The sequence below is a fragment of the Oncorhynchus mykiss genome, chromosome 12 (assembly GCF_057628025.1).
Source record: "Oncorhynchus mykiss isolate SJ-2025 chromosome 12, ASM5762802v1, whole genome shotgun sequence".
Classification (NCBI taxonomy): domain Eukaryota; kingdom Metazoa; phylum Chordata; class Actinopteri; order Salmoniformes; family Salmonidae; genus Oncorhynchus; species Oncorhynchus mykiss.
Window position 1 is genome coordinate 87,721,776 of NC_143033.1, and position 18,617 is coordinate 87,740,392.

Genomic DNA, 18,617 nt, shown 5'->3' on the forward strand with positions numbered 1-18,617 from the left:
ATCTTGATTGGCTGATAGGTGCTTAGCTGACGAACAGGCAGTGAGTGCAGGGTTTTTAAATTGAGTCCCTGTAATACTTTGAAATAGCCTAGTAATTCATTCCTCCATTCATTGAACCCTAGTGCATAATGCACCAGTCTATCATAGACAGATAAGTGATTATTCAGTGACAGTAGGATGTTTTCAAAGGGAGAATGAAACAGACAAAGTCAAAATTGGCTATATTTTACAATTTATCTTCTTGAAATCTGATTTTAAACCTAACCTTAACCATGGCAGGTAGCCTAGTGGTTAGAGTGTTGGGCCAGTAACTGAAAAATTGCTGTCAGCTCGGGAATTCGATACAAGGCAAAAATCTGTAATTCTGCCCTGAACAAGCCGGTTAACCCACTGTTCTCTGGTAGGCCGTCATTGTAAGTAAGAACTTGTTCTTAACTGACTTGCCTAGTTACATTTAAAAAATAATTTTATAAAAACACAGAAATCCTGATGCCAAACCTTAAATTAAGACCAAAAAGCAGATTTGTGTTATCTCGGGGAAACCACTCCCAATTGGATGAGGTCAAAGGGGAGAGGAAGTGAATAATCAAAGAAATGCAATTGAGATTCTCCCAGAGTGCAGTACACGTTCTTATTATTATACCTCAGTGGTAGTACCCTAGAATAGGTGACGATGACTAATAATGAATATGGATGTTTGTATGTAATTATATTACTATGTAATTATTTGGACAGTAATGCTGGAACTTTTAATTTGTCTCTATACTGCAGCATTTTGAGTTTGAGCTAAAACATTTAACATGAGGCAACAGTACAGACTGTTATCATTTATTTGAGTTTTTTCCTATATATCTGTTTTACCGTTTAGAAATGAAAGGACTGTGAATCAAGTCCCCCCATTTGAAGGTGCCAGAAGTACACTACATAACCAACAGTATGTGGACACCTGCTAATCAAACATTTCATTCATGGGCATTAATATGGAGTTGGTCCCCCCTTTGCTGCTTCTCAGAAGAACAGCCTCCGTTCTTCTGGGAAGGCTTTCCACTAGATGTTGGAACATTGCTGCTGGGACTTGCTTCCATTCAGCCACAAAAGCATTAGTGAGGTTGGGTACTGATGCTGGGTGATTAGGCCTAGCTTGCAGTTGGCGTTCCAATTCATCCCAAAGATGTTTGATGGGGTTGAGGTCAGGGCTCTGTGCAGGCCAGTCAAGTTCTTCCACACCGATCTCGACAAACCATTTCTTTATGGACCTCGCTTTCTGCATGGGGGCATTGTCATGCTGAAACAGGAAAGGGCCTTCCCAAAACTGTTGTCACAAAGTTGGAAGCACAGAATCGTCTAGAATGTCATTGTATGCTGTAGCGGTAAGATTTCCATTCACTGGAACTAAGGGGCGTAGCCCGAACCATTAAAACAGTCCCTGGCCATTATTCCTCCTCCACCAAACTTTACAGTGGGCACTATGCATTCGAGCAGGTAGCATTCTCCTGGCATCCGCCAAACCCAGATTCGTCCGTTGGACTGCCAGATGGTGAAGTGTGATTCATCACTCCAGAGAACGCGTCTCCACTGCTCAAGTGTACAATGGCGGCGAGCTTTACACCATTCCAGCCAACGCTTGGCATTGCGCATGGTGATCTTAGGCTTGTGTGCGGCTGCTCGGCCATGGAAACTCAGTTCATGACGTTCCTGACGAAGTTATTGTGCTGACATTGCTTCCATAGGCAGTTTGGAACTTGTTAGTGAGCATTGCAACTTAGGACAGACAATTTCTTGCACCACGCGCTTCAGCACTCGGCTGTGCCGTTCTGTGAGCTTGTGTGGCCTACCACTTCACGGCTGACCAGTTGTTGCTCCTAGACGTTTCCACTTCACAATAACAGCACTTAAAGTTGACCTTAGCAGCTCTAGCAGGGAAGAAATTTGACAAACTTACTTGTTGGAAAGGTGGCATCTTATGAATGTGCCATGTTTAAAGTCACTGACCAGTAAGGCCATTCTACTGCCAATGATTGTCTATGGAGATTGTGTGGCTGAAAAAGCCAAATCCACTAATTTGATGGGGTGTCCACATACATTGGTATATACAGTGCATTCAGAAAGTATTCAGACCCCTTCCCTTTTTCCACATTTTGCTACGTTACAGCCTTATTCTAAAATGGATCAAATATTTTTTTCTATCATTTTCTTCACGAATCTACATACAATACCCCATAATGATCGATTTTTAGAAATGTTACAAAATGTATTACATACAAAATACAGATACCTTATTTACAGAAGTATTCAGACCTTTTGCTATGAGACTCAAAATTGAGCTCAGGTGCGTTTCCATTAATCATCCTTGAGATGTTTCTACAACTTGATTGGAGTCCACCTGTGGTAAATTCAATTGATTGGACATGATTTGGAAAGGCACACACCTATTTATATAAGATCCCACAGTTGACAGTGCATGTCAGAGAAAAAAGGGGAAGGGCCTTGGTCAGGGTGGTGACCAAGAACCCGATGGTAACTCTGACAGAGTTCCTCTGTGGGGATAGGAAAACCTTCCAGAAGGACAACCACCTCTAAGCTGAAATTGCTGCCAAAAGTGCTTCAACAAAGTACTGAGTAAAGGGTCTGAATATTTATATAAATGTGATATTTCAGTTCTTTATTTGTAATACATTTGCAAAATAAAAAACTGTTTTTGCTTTGTCATTATGGGGTATTGTGTGTAGATTGAGGAGGTAAACATGTTTTAAACGTCTATTTTAGAATAAGACTGTATCGTAGCAAAATGTGAAAAAAGTCAAGGGGTCTGAATACTTTCTGAATGCACTGTATAGTGTCTGTACATTTAGGTTGGGGTAAAAGTGACTAGGCAATCAAGATAGATAATAACAGAGTAGAAGCAGTGTATGTGCAGTGTGTGTATGTGGGACGTCAATATGCATGTGTGTGGGGGGTTTGTGTCTTTGAGTGTATTTAGTGTGTGTATGTGTGTTGGAGTGTCAGTGGAAGTATGTGTGGGTAGTGTCCAGTGAGTGTGCAATGTTCACGATTATCTGTAATCATGGCAGCATCCACGTTAATGTAGAAGTGTTCAGAAACATATATTCTTATTTACACTAAAAGTGACTCCAATATGACACAATACATTATTTACCATTCATTTCTATTGGGCACAACATAATCTGAAACACAACCAAAACAAACTACAAATCCATCTAACAAGTTGGTAGAGTCACAAGCTTGATGTAGTCATTGCCTCCTAGTAATATGGGACCAAATATTAAACTTGTGAGTTAATTGATTTCAATATCAGTGAATTTGTCCAAATACTTATGACACCTTCAAATGGAGGGGACTAGATACATAAAGTGCAATAATTTCTAAACCGTAAAACAGATATGTTTGAAAATACCCTAAAATAAAAATATATTTCATCTGTAATCCAAAATGCTGGAGTATAGAGCTAAATTTAAATGTTTTATCTTCACTGTCTAAATAAATATGTAGGGGAATGTATAAAGCTGCACTGTTAAAACATGCAAATGCAGATGAACCAAAGTTCATTCAACCGTTATAGGTAGCCCAGCAGGAGTTGGACCTGTAGCCGAAAAGTGTTGAGTTGGTGTCCCGGGCCGGGTGCTGGAAGAAGGGAAGAATTGATCCTGTAACTGGAGGGTTGCTGGGTTCACATTCTCAAGCTATTCCCCTACTGTTGAGCCCTTGAGCAAGGTCCTTAACCTCACTCTCCATCCAGGGATGCTGCACTCAAATTGTATGTGGTGATGTACACATACTTGTACAGAGCAGGAGACACATTTTTGTTGTTTGCTGTAACATATGGCCAATAAAGCTGTATTGTATAACATTTTCTCAACCTCACATGTATCAGGTATTGATTCTGCCCACTGGATACAAACTGGATGAATCAACATTGTTTCAATGTAATTTGTCAACATACTGTTTCAACCACAGAATTGTCCTCATGGTAACTAATGTTAAACAGACAAACCTTGTATAACATATGTTATATTTGTACTTTTGAAACGCGTCAGATCTTCTATGTTATATCCACAACCTCCTACTGGAGAGTTGATCTTCAGCTATCAATTTGATCTCCCATCCAGGGTTTTAACCAAGTTCAACCCTACTTAGCTTTGTCACGGATTACTACCAATATGCTATCATCAGAATGATTAGAGATATATCTTAATAACTAAATAGATTCACGGTTGCTATTGAAGTCAATCCAAAGGGTAGGTTTAATAGAGCAAATAAAATATAACCATACTCTATAAGTCAATGATACTATTTAGGCCTATATAGAATTTGTCAAGTCATCAACAGCTATTGTTTCAATTCAAACCAGGGTTATAATAAAAAATAAATACATGTGTTTCATGCTTTGGTTGATGTCAAATTTAAGTTAATAATGAATATGTTGGATTCACATCTCCATTTCAACCAAATATCTAAGTTAAATAGGACATTTAAAGTTTGATTTAGTCCTATTCTTTAACTTGGATTTTTGGTTGAGATGGAGACGTGAATCCAACATATCAATTACAAAGTTTTAGACAAACTAGAATTAAAGTCGGACTAATTCAGTGGCACAAAATATACCTATTCTTCAAATGTTGATATTTGGTTGTGTTGATAACCAAACACAATCTAACTTTTTCAATACAGTAAATAGCCTATTTACTTGTCAATAAGTTAAATTATTTTGGATTCACGTCTCCAACTTAACAAAAAATGTAAGTTAAATACTACAATTAAGGCAGTGGCTCATATGTAACTGTCCAAGCATTAGATACATCTGTCAGGTATGCGTAGGTGGCTGCAAGGGAGTCAGGCTGTGCAGGTATTTGGTAGCACACAGAGCCTTTTATTCAGGCGAACCAAAAGCACACGGCACAATGAACACGAAATACAAAACGGGTATATATAACCCAGCGCAGCCAGACTAACGTGAGTATACATCAAAACAGATAAACAATACCACACAAAGACATGGGGGAAACAGAGGGTTAAATACACAACACATAATGAGGGACAATGAGAACCAGGTGTGTGGGAAAACGAGACAAAACAAATGGAAAATGAAAAATGGATCGGCGATGGCTAGAAGGCCGGTGACGTTGACCACCGAACACCGCCCGAGCAAGGAGAGGCATGGACTTCGGTAGAAGTCGTGATAATCTCCTTTAAATGTTGATATATAGTTGCGTTTTCAACCTAACACAATTCGATATGACTTTTGTAATACAGACTAATGTAACGGTTTTAATTCAACCTTAAAATGAGTAACTCATCCATGGCCACATTTTGCGGGTACTATAACTATAAAAGTCTTATTATGTAATCATAGAATTTCAAGATGGCAGGCAAAGGTCAGAGGTGGAGATCCACAATATAAATATCTGCACAGAATCTCGAACAGCATTGATCACTTGTATTATGTACTTTTAATGTAACCTCAACTGCAATTCAGGTCATTTGGTTGTGCTATTAGATGAAGCACAGTGATATCACATTGCTGTATAAATACAAAATATCTGACATTGTGTTTCCATTTCAACTTTGTTGTCCCTTTAAATGGTTGAAAGTGCAGTGAAAACACATTTAGATGACAACTAAACCAAAAATCCCACATTGTTTTTCCATTAGAATTTGGTTGTGCTTTTAGATGGTTGAATGCATAGTGATAACACATTGTGAATTCAACAAACTTCTGGCTCTCTTTTTGAGTGGGTCAATAATGGTTGAAATCTCATTGATCAACATCTCATCCAAAAATTACCCACATTTTCCACGTTGAAATGACTCAGTGTTGTTGTTCGTGTCGCACTGCTTTGCTTTACCTTGGCCAGGTTGCAGTTGTAAATGACAACTTGTTCTCAACTGGCCTACCTGGTTAAATAAATAAATAAATTAAGTGGTTTGCCCAGTGGGTGAGCACATACAGCAGGTTTTAACATTCTCGTTACGTCAATAGAATAAAGCCTATAAGTGGGAAAGGTTTGACAGACAGTGAATGGAAAATGAAAACTGCAAAGAAAAATGACTTGAAAATAGCTTTATTTGTAGCAATTTCAGAATGACAGTATATGTACCTGTAAGAGTACGTACATCTTATTGACATATAATGCAGATATACAGTCAGAGATGCACAGGCATCACCTCATGCAATAAAATCCTGAAATGATGTATTTATTTGTAGATATACCATTTGGGCCAACCCAATCCACCACATTCACCAGACAAGGTAAATAGCCATTTCCTTGAAAATAAAAGTGCCATGCGAGCAACCATGCCATGGCAATGCATTTCTATAGACAATAACTACAGTTCTGTATCATTTTCTACACATACACAATAGATCATTTTAGAAATAATACTGATCATAATACTTATAGAGTATATGTAGCGCAGAGTTCAATAAACACATTGTAGCAACCCTGTGATACACATACTACGGCCACTGCCAAGAGGGCTAGTCCTCTTGGCACTGCAGCTACAGTAGTGTACATGCCCAGCATGGGAGTTGCTGGTTTCATACCAGACAGGACCAACAACCCCCCGAATTCTATACAATACAGTAGCCCTCAAAATATCAAGCAATGAAAAAATAAAAAGAAAAGTGCATTCGCTAGTCTCCCATTTTTTACTTCTTGATACAACCTACGCCCGCATCGATGTCTGTTATGAAGACGACGTTTAGATAGTGAATATTATTACTTAGAATAAAAAGGCAGGTAGGGGGTGGTAGCAGCTATATTCAAAACTTTTATATCCAGCAAATATTTTATATGTTTGTAGATGAAGTAAATATAATATAGATTCAGGAAGATAAGTAAACACAAACTTGTGAACGGAGCAGCAGCCTTAATCACTGCAAGAGCTCCAGAGAACATTAACAATGACAGACTATCTGTCATTAAGCAATTACAACTCATGCAATAAAAACAGAGTGAAGGCTAATTTTACTTAATGGCTGTTCATAAAGTGCAGAGAGAGAACAAATGGATGTTACTGAACAGGAATGACTGTCGACGAGTCAGTGAATGGAAAGGGTTTTCCACCAGTAGCCTTTATATATGGCATATATTATCATATTATAAAGAAGAGGGTTAGACTGTACAGTTGTATAAAGGGTGTTAATAAGTATAATTATTATGAAAGACAGAGCAGTCTAAAGAGCAGTCTAAAGACATAAAATACAGTTTGAGTCTGTTTTTTAAAATATACTAGCATGCACTAATCATGCTCTACGATGACATTCTGCAAATTCAAGGCATCCCAACACTAAGAAGCATTCAAGCAAGAATTCAAAGTATTTTGAAAGAAAATATGATCTTAAAATACTCCATGAAGCAAACATTCACAAACATAGCTTGCAATGTTAATAATATATCTTTTTTTTTTTTACAATATTACATTTGTTTACTATGGAGGTTACGCTCAATTCATTTCTTATCTAAAATACAGGAGTTGCTTTCAGTATTTTTCAAGTAAATGCATCACTCATCTGTCATCTCTTAATAACTTCTCTCATTTACCGTTTTCATTCCCTTTTCCCCTTTCTATTTCATTTCAAGGAACTACTATCTAAAACTCCTCCCTTTCACGTATTTTCCATCCTGTTAAAATGTGATAAAAGTCTGGCCAAAGAGCCAGCACGGAAAAAAAGGCTTAGACAAGATATTTAAAATTGAATCACCAGTTAGTTAGGCAAATAGATGGCTTTCAATAGTCATGATGGACATGATGGTGGAAATCTCATCAGGGAAAGCAAGTCATTGGTTTCCAAATGACAAATAACACGTGTGACATATGAATCAATATGAATCTATGCCAGCAGCAATGTCTGATAGAATCTATGTTATGGTCTTTGCTCATCAGTATGTAACAACACTTAAGCAGCTTATTCAATTTCCTGCTCTAATTTAAACTATTGACATCCATCAGAGACCATTACTGTATCCCAATACAACGAGGGCAGAGTATGGGTAGAACAATTATATTAATCACATAACTTAACATAGAATTAAAGGTAACTACTTTCTCATTCTAAACCTATATTAAACTACAGCAAAAGTTAATTGTGCCTGGACTATTAAATTATAATGATGATGATGTGCATTTCATAGAATTACATGTAGATGTTTGCATTAGGGTGTCATGGAAAGGTTTGCGGCACTGTCAGATACCTCGATTCATCCTACTGATTTCAGTATACGCTATTATGAGGTCCACACTATAGTGAGGAGTTAGTTAGTTAGGAAACAAACTACTGTAGTGCAAAACCTACTAAATAAATACACAACACAATGGTGTCATGGAGGACAAACATACTTTCTTAATATCCACAACAAAATGGGTTGGCCAAGCCTCAAACTGAGCCCATTCTTTCAGGTCTGATCTTTATCTAACTACCACACATGATGCAGGAGCCATTCTACACAGAACATGGACTAAGCATGCACTCCAGACTGGGAGATAACCTACAGCACATTCACTTCCACCAAGAGCATGGAATTCCTGATTATGACACAAATGTATTTATTTAACTTCTTATGGCTGCAGGGGCAGTATTGAGTAGCTTGGATGAAAGGTGCCCAAAGGTGCCCAGAGTAAACGGCCTGCTTCTCAGTCTCAGTTGTTAATATATGCATATTATTAGTATTGGATAGAAAACACTCTGAAGTTTCTAAAACTGTTTGAATGATGTCTTTGAGTATAACAGAACTCATATGGCAGGCAAAAACCTGAGAAGAAATCCAAACAGGAAGTGAGAAATCTGAGGTTGGTCGATTTTCAACCCAGGCCCTATTGAATTCACAGTGGGATATGAATGAAGTTGCACTTCTTAGGGCTTCCACTAGATGTCAACCGTCTTTAGAAACTTGAATGAGGCTTCTACTGTGTTGTGGGACTGAATAAGAGCTGAATGAGTCAGGTTACTGGCAGGGAGCCATTTCCTGGTCACGAGCATTCCACATGATATCGACCCCTCTAGACACAAAGGAATTTTCCGGTTGGAACTTTATTGAAGATTTATGATAAAAAGCATCCTAATCATTGATTCTAAACTTAGTTTGAAATGTTTCTTCGACCTGTAATATAACTTTTTGAAGTTTTTATCCGAATAATGCTCGACCTGCACGAGCGTTTGGATTTGTATACCTAACAAAAGTAGCTACATGGACATAAATAATGGACATTATCGAACAAATCAAGCATTCATCAAAGGTAAGGGAATATTTATAATGTGATTTCTGGTTTCTTTTGACTCCAACATGGCGGCTAATTTTATTATTTTTCTGAGCGCCGTCTCAGATTATTGCATGGTTTGCGTTTTCCGTAAAGTTTTTTTTGAAATCTGACACAGCGGTTGCATTAAGGAGAGGTATATCTATTTCTGTTGAATCGATGTGGCTATGCAAAAGCACTGGATGTTTTTGGAACTAGTGAACGTAACGCGCCAATGTAAACTCCGATTTTTTTTATATAAATATGAACTTTATCAAACAAAACATACACAATACATTCTGATGAAGATCATCAAACTTTTTTTCATCAAACTTTTTTTTATTTTTTATGAAGATCATACTTTTTGTGACTCCTCTCTTTGGCTAGAAAAATGGCTGTGTTTTTCTGTGGCTTGGTGGTGACCTAACATAATCGTTTGTGGTGCTTTCGCTGTAAAGCCTATTTGAAATCGGACACTGTGGTGGGATTAACAACAAGATTACCTTTAAAACGGTATCAAATACATGTATGTTTGAGGAATTTTAATTATGAGATTTCTGTTGTTTTGAATTTGGCACCCTGCAGTTTCACTGGCTGTTGTCATATCATCCCGTTAATGGGATTGTAGCCCTAAGAATTTTTAACTAGGCAAGACAGTTAAGAACAAATTCTTATTTACAATGACGCCCTACCCCGGCCAAACCCGGATGACACTGGGCCAATTGTGCACCGCCCAATCACAGCCGGCTGTGATACAGCCTGGAATCCAACCAGGGTCTGTAGTAACACCTCTAGCACTGAGATGCAGTGCCTTAGACCGCTGCGCCACACGGGAACCCATCATAGATGGGTAACTTTCCTTCTAATCAGTAGTGGTGTAAAGTAATTAAGTAAAAATACTTTAAAGTACTACTTAAGAAGTATTTTGGGGTATCTTAACTTTACTATTTATATGTTTTACAACTTTTACTTTTACTCCACTACATTCCTAAAGAAAATGATGTACTTTTTACTCCATACATTTTCCCTAACACACAAAAGCAGGACAGGAAAATTGTCTAATTCACACACTTATCAAGAGAATATCCCTACTGCCTCTGATCTGGTGGACTCACTAAACACATGCTTTGTTCAGAAATTATGTCTGAGTGTTGGAGCATGCCCCTGGCTATCCATAAAAAAAGAAGGAAAATGACGCCGTCTGATTTGCTTTATATAAGGAATTTAAATGATTTATACTTTAAATTTGATACTTAAGCATATTTTAGCAATGACATTTACTTTTGATACTTAAGTATATTTCAAACCAAATACTTTTGGACTTTTACTCAAGTAGTATTTTACTGGGTGATTTTCACTATACTTTTACTCAAGTATGAAAATTGGGTACTTTTTCCACCACTGCTAATCAGGGACTGATTCAGACTTAGGAAACCAGGTGGGTGAGCTATTGATCTATTAACTACCATGACAAGACAACTGGCAATAATCCCGATTTTGAGGCCAGGAAGTGTGAATCCCCCAGGACCAGCAGAAGCAAAATAGCCCCATAACATGAAAGACCCACTACCACATTTTAAGTAGGTATGGGGTTATTTTCTGCAAAACCCACCACTGGTGTGCGTGGCCAAAGATCTCTATGTTCACGTCATCTGACCATAGCACTGGTTCAAATCCAAGTGCCAATGCCATTTAACAAACTCCAGGCTGTCACGCCCTGACCTTAGTTATCTTTGTTTTCTTTATTATTTTGGTTAGGTCAGGGTGTGACGAGGGTGGTATGTGTGTTTTTGACTTGTCTAGGTTTTTTTGTATATCTATGCGGTTTTGGTATTGTCTAGGTAAATGTAGGTCTATGGTGGCCTGAATTGGTTCCCAATCAGAGGCAGCTGTTTATTGTTGTCTCTGATTGGGGATCCTATTTAGGTTGCCATTTTCCATTTTTTGGTTTTGTGGGTTATTGTCTGTGTCGTTGCATGTCAGCGTCACGATCGGGTTGTTATTTTGTTTAGTGTTCTTCGTTTATTAAAGAAGAATGTATTCTTATCACGCTGCGCCTTGGTCTCCTCGTTATGACAAATGTGACACAGGTGTTTGCATTTGTTGGACGACATGAAAATATAACTCTTTAACCATGCACACCAGTGATGGATTTTGCGTGGAAAGAAAGAATGCATATGCAGAAAATAACCACATACCTACTGTAAAATATGGTGGTGGATATTTCATGTTATGGGGCAATGTTGCTACCAATGGTCCTGTGGCCCTTGTTAAGGTCAACGACATCATGAATTCTACCCAGTACCAGGACATTTTAGCCAAAAACGTGGTTGCCTCTGCCAGGAGGCTGAAACCTAGCTGCAAGTGGATCTTCCAGCAAGACGATAACCCCAAGCACACATCAAAAGCCACAAAGAAATGGTTAATTGACCACAAAATCAACATTTTGCAATGTCCATCTCAGTCTCCAGACATGAACCCCATTGAAAACCAGTGGTATGGAGGAATAGTCTAAGATCCCTCCCAATGTGTTCTCCAATCTCATAAAACATTTGAGAACAAGGCTCAGTGCCTGAAAGGTAATGAAAACAGGGGTGGCAGTAAATGTGACCCCTTTTTTAAATGTTATTTTTACTTGTTAAAGCAAGAATCCTTAGTTGCTACATCCATTTTTGGACTTATAAATTAATGATATATACCCATTGATTATTGAAGAATCTAATTTATGAATGCCTCATGAGTTTAGTTCAACTGTCGTTCCCCATCAGAACCCACAATATAAGCTTGTTTTACTCCAATGTTTGTAAACAATGTAAATGTAGAGCCTCAAAACATGGTTAAAACTATCACTTTCATCTCATTGATGGTCAGTCCTGACATCCGTAGCTCTGTCTATGAATTTGAGAGTGGTTACATTTCTACAGGCCCTTCCCCCAGCGTTTTACCAAAAAAGTGTTTGGTTGACCGCTTTGTTATTTAAGGATTCTAGCTTTAGACAAAATCTCTTTCTCTGAGTAATTGTCTTAGTATAAAATTATATAATGTTCACATTTTTTGGAGCAGACAATATAGGTCAAAATGTGCATTATTTAGTATGTTTTGCTCATCTTTATCAAGGGTGCCAATAATTTTGGACCTGACTGAGAGCCACTTGAAAAAGGGGAGAAACATTCCCTTTCTAAAAAGTGCAAAGTCATTCATGGACTAGGTCGGAGGAACAGCTCTGTATAAGACCCTGTATAAGTATCTCTTACAAATGTGTTCAGAATCTTTCCCTTACAAAATACATACTGTATATATACAGTACATCATGTAAACGTCAAAGTTTCCTCGTTTAAGAACTTTAGAAACTCCCCCATTAGAATGTACGTTTTTGAGAATAGAAACTGAAGACAAACAGTGCATGTAATCCAATTCTAATCTCTTTTGAGATATTGAAATAAAGAGTGGGGTTAGTACTTTGGATTGGTCGTGTTCTAGCAACAGCACACTGGAACAAACCCACATATTCTGCTGTGTAGTAAAGAGCAAATATACAGTACATGTCAAGGTCATTGGAGGAAGATCACTTTATATTCACAAAACATGAAACTGACCTTAGATAAGTGCCTACATATAGGTATACAAACTGTATGTGTGCTTCACTGTGTTTGGTTGGAGGGCAACACACAGACTTATTGTGGAGATGTGACTATAATGGGGGTTACAGCTCATAAACAAAGAGGAAGAATGGCCCCGATTCTGCCGAGACACACTCACACACTCTCTCTCTCTCTCTCTTCCACCCTCTCTCTCTCGCTCTCTCTTCCACCCTCTCTCTCGCTCTCCTTCCTTCCCCTCACACCTCCTCCTTCTAATCTGTCTCGGACACAGCCGTTTCTTACAGACTTCAGCTCAGCCTGATAGCAGACTCTTCCCTCTTTCTTAATGACGGTACAGCGTCAGAGGGGCTGAGAGATTCAAACAGTGAGTATATCTGTCTAGCTAGGTGTAAACGGGAAGCTTCCTGAATGTGTATGAAAAGGGTGGACTATCTGCCTTCTATCCCTCAATCCTCTGCTGTCTTCCTCTCCATCTTGAAATACAAGAGCTGCACTCTATATCCCTCTCTTTCTTCTGCCTCTCACTTCCTCGCTCTACGATTTCACACCCAGAGCCTTCTTCATGTGTTCGTATACCACGTACGAGATGCTGACAGCAGGAATGACCTTCAGGAAGTTGGGGGCGATGCCGCGGTAGAGCCCAGGTACCCCGTCATGTGATATGATGTGCTTGAACTGACCGACCATGGACAGCTTGGGCCCGCCCTCAGTGGAGGCTGGTGGAAAGAGGGAAAGTGGGCGAAAACGTCTGTTGTTCAGTTCAGTTATATCTGTTAGATAGCTATTAATAGATAGGGGAAAGTGGATACCTAGTCAGTTGTACAACTGAATGCATTCATCTCTGTTTGGATAGCCCGAACAGTAATACAGGGCCTTCGGAAAGTATTTTTTCCACATTTTGTTACGTTACAGCCTTATTCTCAAATTGATTCAATTGTTTTTTTCCCTCATCAATCTACACACAATACCCCAGAATGACAAAGCAAAAACAGTTTTTTAGAAATTGTTGCTAATTTATACAAATAAAAAACAAAAACATCACATTTACATTTGTATTCAGATCCTTAACTCAGGACTTTGTTGAAACAACTTTGGCAGCGATTACAGTATTGTGTCTTCTTGGGTATGACACTACAAGCTTGGCACACCTGTATTTGGGGAGTTTCTCCCATTCTTCCCTGCAGATGCTCTCAAGCTCTGTTAGGTTGGATGGGGAGCTTTGCTAAACAGCTATTTGCAGGTATCTCCAGAGATGTTAGATCGGGTTCAAATCCGGGCTCTGACTGGGCCACTCAAGGCCATTCAGAGACTTGTCCCGAAGCCACTCCTGCGTTGTCTTGGCTGTGTGCTTAGGGTCGTTGTCCTGTTAGAAGGTAAACCTTCGCCCCAGTCTGAGGTCCTGAGCGTTCTGAAACAGGTTTTCATCAAGGATCTCATCAAGGTACGTGGTCAAGGTACTCTGTAAATCTTTGCCTGGATCCTGATTAGTCTCCCAGTCCCTGCAGCTGAAAAACATCCCCACAGCATGATGCTGCCACCACCATGCTTCACCGTAGAGATGGTGTCAGGTTTCCTCCAGACATGACGCTTGGCATTCAGGGCAAAGAGTTCAATCTTGGTTTCATCAGACCAGAGAATCCTGTTTCTCATGGTATGAGAGTCTTTAGGTGCTTTTTGGCAAACTCCAAGCGGGCTGTCATGTGCCTTTTACTGAAGAGTGGCTTCCATCTGGCCAGTCTACCATAAAGGCCTGATTGGTGGAGTGCTGTAGAGATGGTTGTCCTTCTGGAAGGATCTCCCATCGCCACAGAGGAACTCTGGAGCTCTGTCGTAGTGACTATCGGGTTCTTGGTCACCTCCCACAGACATGCACTGTCAACTGTGGGATCTTATATAGACAGGTGTGTTCCTTTCCAAATCATGTCCAATCAATTGCATTTACCACAGGTGGACTCCAATCAAGTTGTAGAAACATCTCAAGGATGATCAATGGAAACACAATGCCCCTGAGCTCAACATCGAGTCTCATAGCAAAGGGTCTGAATACTTATGTAAATAAGGTATTTCTTTTAAAATTTTTAACACGTGCTAAAATGTCTAACAACCTGTTTTAGCTTTGTCATTATGGGGTACTGTGTGTAGATTTCTGAAGATGATTTTTTATTAAATCCATTTTAGAATAAGGCTGTAACGTAACAAACTGTGGATAAAGTCAAGGGGTCTGAATACTTTCCGAAGGCACTGTTGATATAGGGTAATAGGTTGACATAGTAGGTAGTAATTCATTTGTTATAGATTATGTTATAGAATGTAATACAATCTATATTATCTATGTAATATCATCTATGTTATGTAGTAAGGTAGAAGGTATAATTGCAGTTCAGTTGTACACTAGTCTCACCCTGGGCCTGCATACGTGTTCTAATGAGAGCCAGGGGGTAGGAGGCCAGTTGTCCACAGGTACTAGACACAGTACCACAGCCCAGCAGTACCAACACCCCCGGGTCGGCAGAGCCCTTACTGTACCGCTGGAGCCAGGCATTCTTCAGAGTCTGAGATGGAAAGAGGGAGGGGATGAGAGAGAAAAGAGAAGGAAAGAATAAACAGAGAGGAGAAAGAAGAGGGGTGAGAGTGGAAACGAGAGAGGACTACGGGAAGGGATAGATAGGCCACATTGTTAATTTGACAGATATTTTATTGCATTAAAAAAACGAGGACGTAGTAGAGAACCACGGCTCATTGACTGCTAGTAAAAGTAAAACTCAAAGTTCACTTAAACACATAAAAGTAATTTTTACGAGAGAGCTGGGCAACAGTAACAGCAGCATACATACTGACTGGCATTCCCCTGAGTACAAGGGACAGGGCCAGTGATGAGGTTTAGCTTTCCCAGAAAACATCAAACACAGCTGACAGACACACACACACACACACACACACACACACACACACACACACACACACACACACACACACACACACACACACACACACACACACACACACACACACACAGGGCTGATCCCATTTAGTTGACTGGTCGATTGCTTGGTCGATAGGCTGTTGGTCGACATGTTTTTTTTTTTATGGCAGACGAGACACTTGACTGACTCGTGCCTGTCTCAGTGGACTAAAACATTGCGGAGGCCATGGGGATGGCACAGTCCATCACTCTATCCTATTACTGGCAATTTCAGGAGTGTACCGGCAGAATCTACAAAGGCTAGCAGCAGCGGGAGGAGGGTCGAGAACAGATTTTTTTCTTCTGGTTATCTTGATTAAGCAGTGTGCTTAAAGCATCAGACAAGCTCAGTGCATATAGTTGATTTTATTAAAACATATAAAGGTGTGTCTATATATGGAAATATACATTTAAACATTTTGATGACGGTCAAGCAAGATTTTTTTTTTTTTCAGGGACAGCCCTACTCTCACACACACACACACTTTCTCACACACACCTCGTAGACGGCCAGGTCTATGCCAGCATACGGTATGATGCCAAGTGTGTTGGGCACGTAGCCCCTGTAGAAGGCTCGCACCCCCTCCTTCCTCAGGATCTGACGGGCACAGTCTACAATGCCAGAGTACTGGCCAGTCTTCCTCAGGGTCAGACGAGTCTTCAGCACCTGGGAAGCGAGAGAGGGAGGAGAAAGGGGAAATAGAGTGGGTGTACAAGGAAGAGAAGGCAAATAAGGGTAAAGTCCTATGTTTCTTTATTCAATTAAAAGTCTGTCTATCTTTCTGTCGGTCTGTCTCCCCTCACTCACCTCCATAGGGTAGATGATTGTCTGTGCGGTGGCTCCAGCCAGCGAGCCAGCGATGAACCTCTCCTGCACCCGCAGAGTACCCGCTTCATTTCTGCCCCGGATCAGCCACTTGATCTAAGATGGAGGAGTCAGGGGAGACAGGGGGAGAGGAGAGACAGGCAGGTGGAAGAGAGGCAGGGATATACAGGGATTAAGGGGTGAGGGGGATAGATTGTGGGAGGTGGGAGAGGCAGGGATACAAAGTGAGGGGGAGGTGTAGATTGGGGGAGATGGGGGTGAGGGGGGAATATGTGAGTCACACTGGGGTGGAGGAGGAGAGTCAGAGACACAACACGTAGAGACACAGGGTGTGTCTGACAGGGTGAGAAACAGAGTGTGTGTGTGTGAGCAACATTTCACACCTCAGTGTGGGTGTGTAACTCCTTCATTCCCATGCTTCACTAATGACTACCCCATACACCAGAACTTGTTTACAGATGTGTGGATCAGTGTTGTCCTTACATTGGTCCATAATAAATCCAAATCAACCTCTGGGGCCTCTTACACCCACATTTGTGTACAGGTGTGTACAGACCCCTTCCCTCACCTGTTCATAGGCCATGAACTTGATGGCAGACTCTGGGGCTATTTTGAGGACGTTGATGCCGTTGCCCCTCCAGAGGGCTCGTACACCCCCCTCCTGGACCATCCCCCTCAGCCCCGTCCACAGGTTGATCCCCCTAGAGCTGGAGCCATGCACCTAGAGAGACAGCAGGGTCGGTAACTCTAATAACATTCAGTACATCAGGGGTGGCTAACCCTCCTCCTGGAGAGCTACTGGATGTGCAGGCTTTTGTTCCAGCCCTGCTCTAGCACACCTAATTCCACTAATCAGCACTGCACTGACCTCTAACCTCTGAGTCTGTAGTAAACACAACAGTAACCCTTCACCTGTAGGAAGACCTTGAGACGGTCGAGGGGGGCGGTTCCTGTACGTGACACCGCCCCTGCCATCGCCCCGGCAACCAGCTGCCTCCACACTACCCCCGACTGGCGCTCTTGTTGGGAAAACTCTGGAGGCACTGTCATGTGCTCTCCGATGTCAAACATCTGAGAAATCACAGAGAAACACTGGTCAGTGAAATAAACTTGATTGACATCCAGAACTATCTGTATTCACCAAATGTATATTACATGATCCCTTCTCTAAGGTTTCCAAACTAAAATTCCTGGATAAAGCATCAGAAACAATGTAAACTATATAACATAGATCGAGAAAACGGTCACAGTTGTAATGAAAGGACAATGGCTAAATTATTAGTTTCTATAGCTAATTTGTAATAATTGAAAATTCCATGTAATGATATCTGTGCTACTTCTTGTCAAGCAAAGATCTAAACCGTCAAGTGTAGAGATAGAAGTCATATATAGGCAGTACTGACTGACCAGAGAATGTTTCCAGTAGTGGGCGATGCCCTCCATGTTGTGAAGAGGGTTAAACAGGAAGTGATCTCGCCACTCATTCCAGTTGATAGTCATGGTGCCGTCCCTGTCCATACTGAGAGAACACACAGAGCAGTGTCAACACATGCACGCACGCACACACGCACAACATAAACACACACACACACACACACACACACACATGCTTACAAACACACACCTCTGTAGTATTTTGATGGCGTGTTCTGTGGACACCTCCAGTCCCAGGTTGTGCAGCGATTGTTGAATCTCCCCGACATCAATGCGCCCTGCATAAACAGTGAATCTCATCAGTGCCCACAACATGTAATATTACTACAGGCACACAGTACAGTACTTTGTGAACTACATGCATTAATGTGGTATGATACTAAATACCATTCATGCAGTCATACCACACATTCAGATAAATTACCATACCAGTGCAATGTGACATAGAATGCTCTGTGCATGTATGAACAATTTAAACAGTGTTTTGCGAGTGAAAGGACATTGTATCTAAATGGCCCTCCTACATGTGTCTACTTAT

At 40.4% G+C, this 18,617-nt stretch overlaps 1 protein-coding gene across 1 annotated transcript in view; it reads right to left on the reverse strand.

The window, feature by feature from the left end:
* Positions 1-6,064: 6,064 nt before the first annotated feature.
* The window catches only part of LOC110538691 (mitochondrial adenyl nucleotide antiporter SLC25A23), a 28,737-nt gene continuing 16,184 nt past the window's right edge, over positions 6,065-18,617 (reverse strand). The window contains exons 3-10 of the mRNA XM_021625664.3: positions 18,270-18,357; positions 18,053-18,164; positions 17,558-17,716; positions 17,214-17,366; positions 16,628-16,741; positions 16,319-16,486; positions 15,259-15,409; positions 6,065-13,573 (exon numbers count right to left, since the gene is read on the reverse strand). Of these exons, the coding sequence (XP_021481339.2) occupies positions 13,392-13,573; positions 15,259-15,409; positions 16,319-16,486; positions 16,628-16,741; positions 17,214-17,366; positions 17,558-17,716; positions 18,053-18,164; positions 18,270-18,357 (1,127 nt within the window). The 3' untranslated portion in view covers positions 6,065-13,391. The remainder of the gene's footprint in view (positions 13,574-15,258; positions 15,410-16,318; positions 16,487-16,627; positions 16,742-17,213; positions 17,367-17,557; positions 17,717-18,052; positions 18,165-18,269; positions 18,358-18,617) is intronic.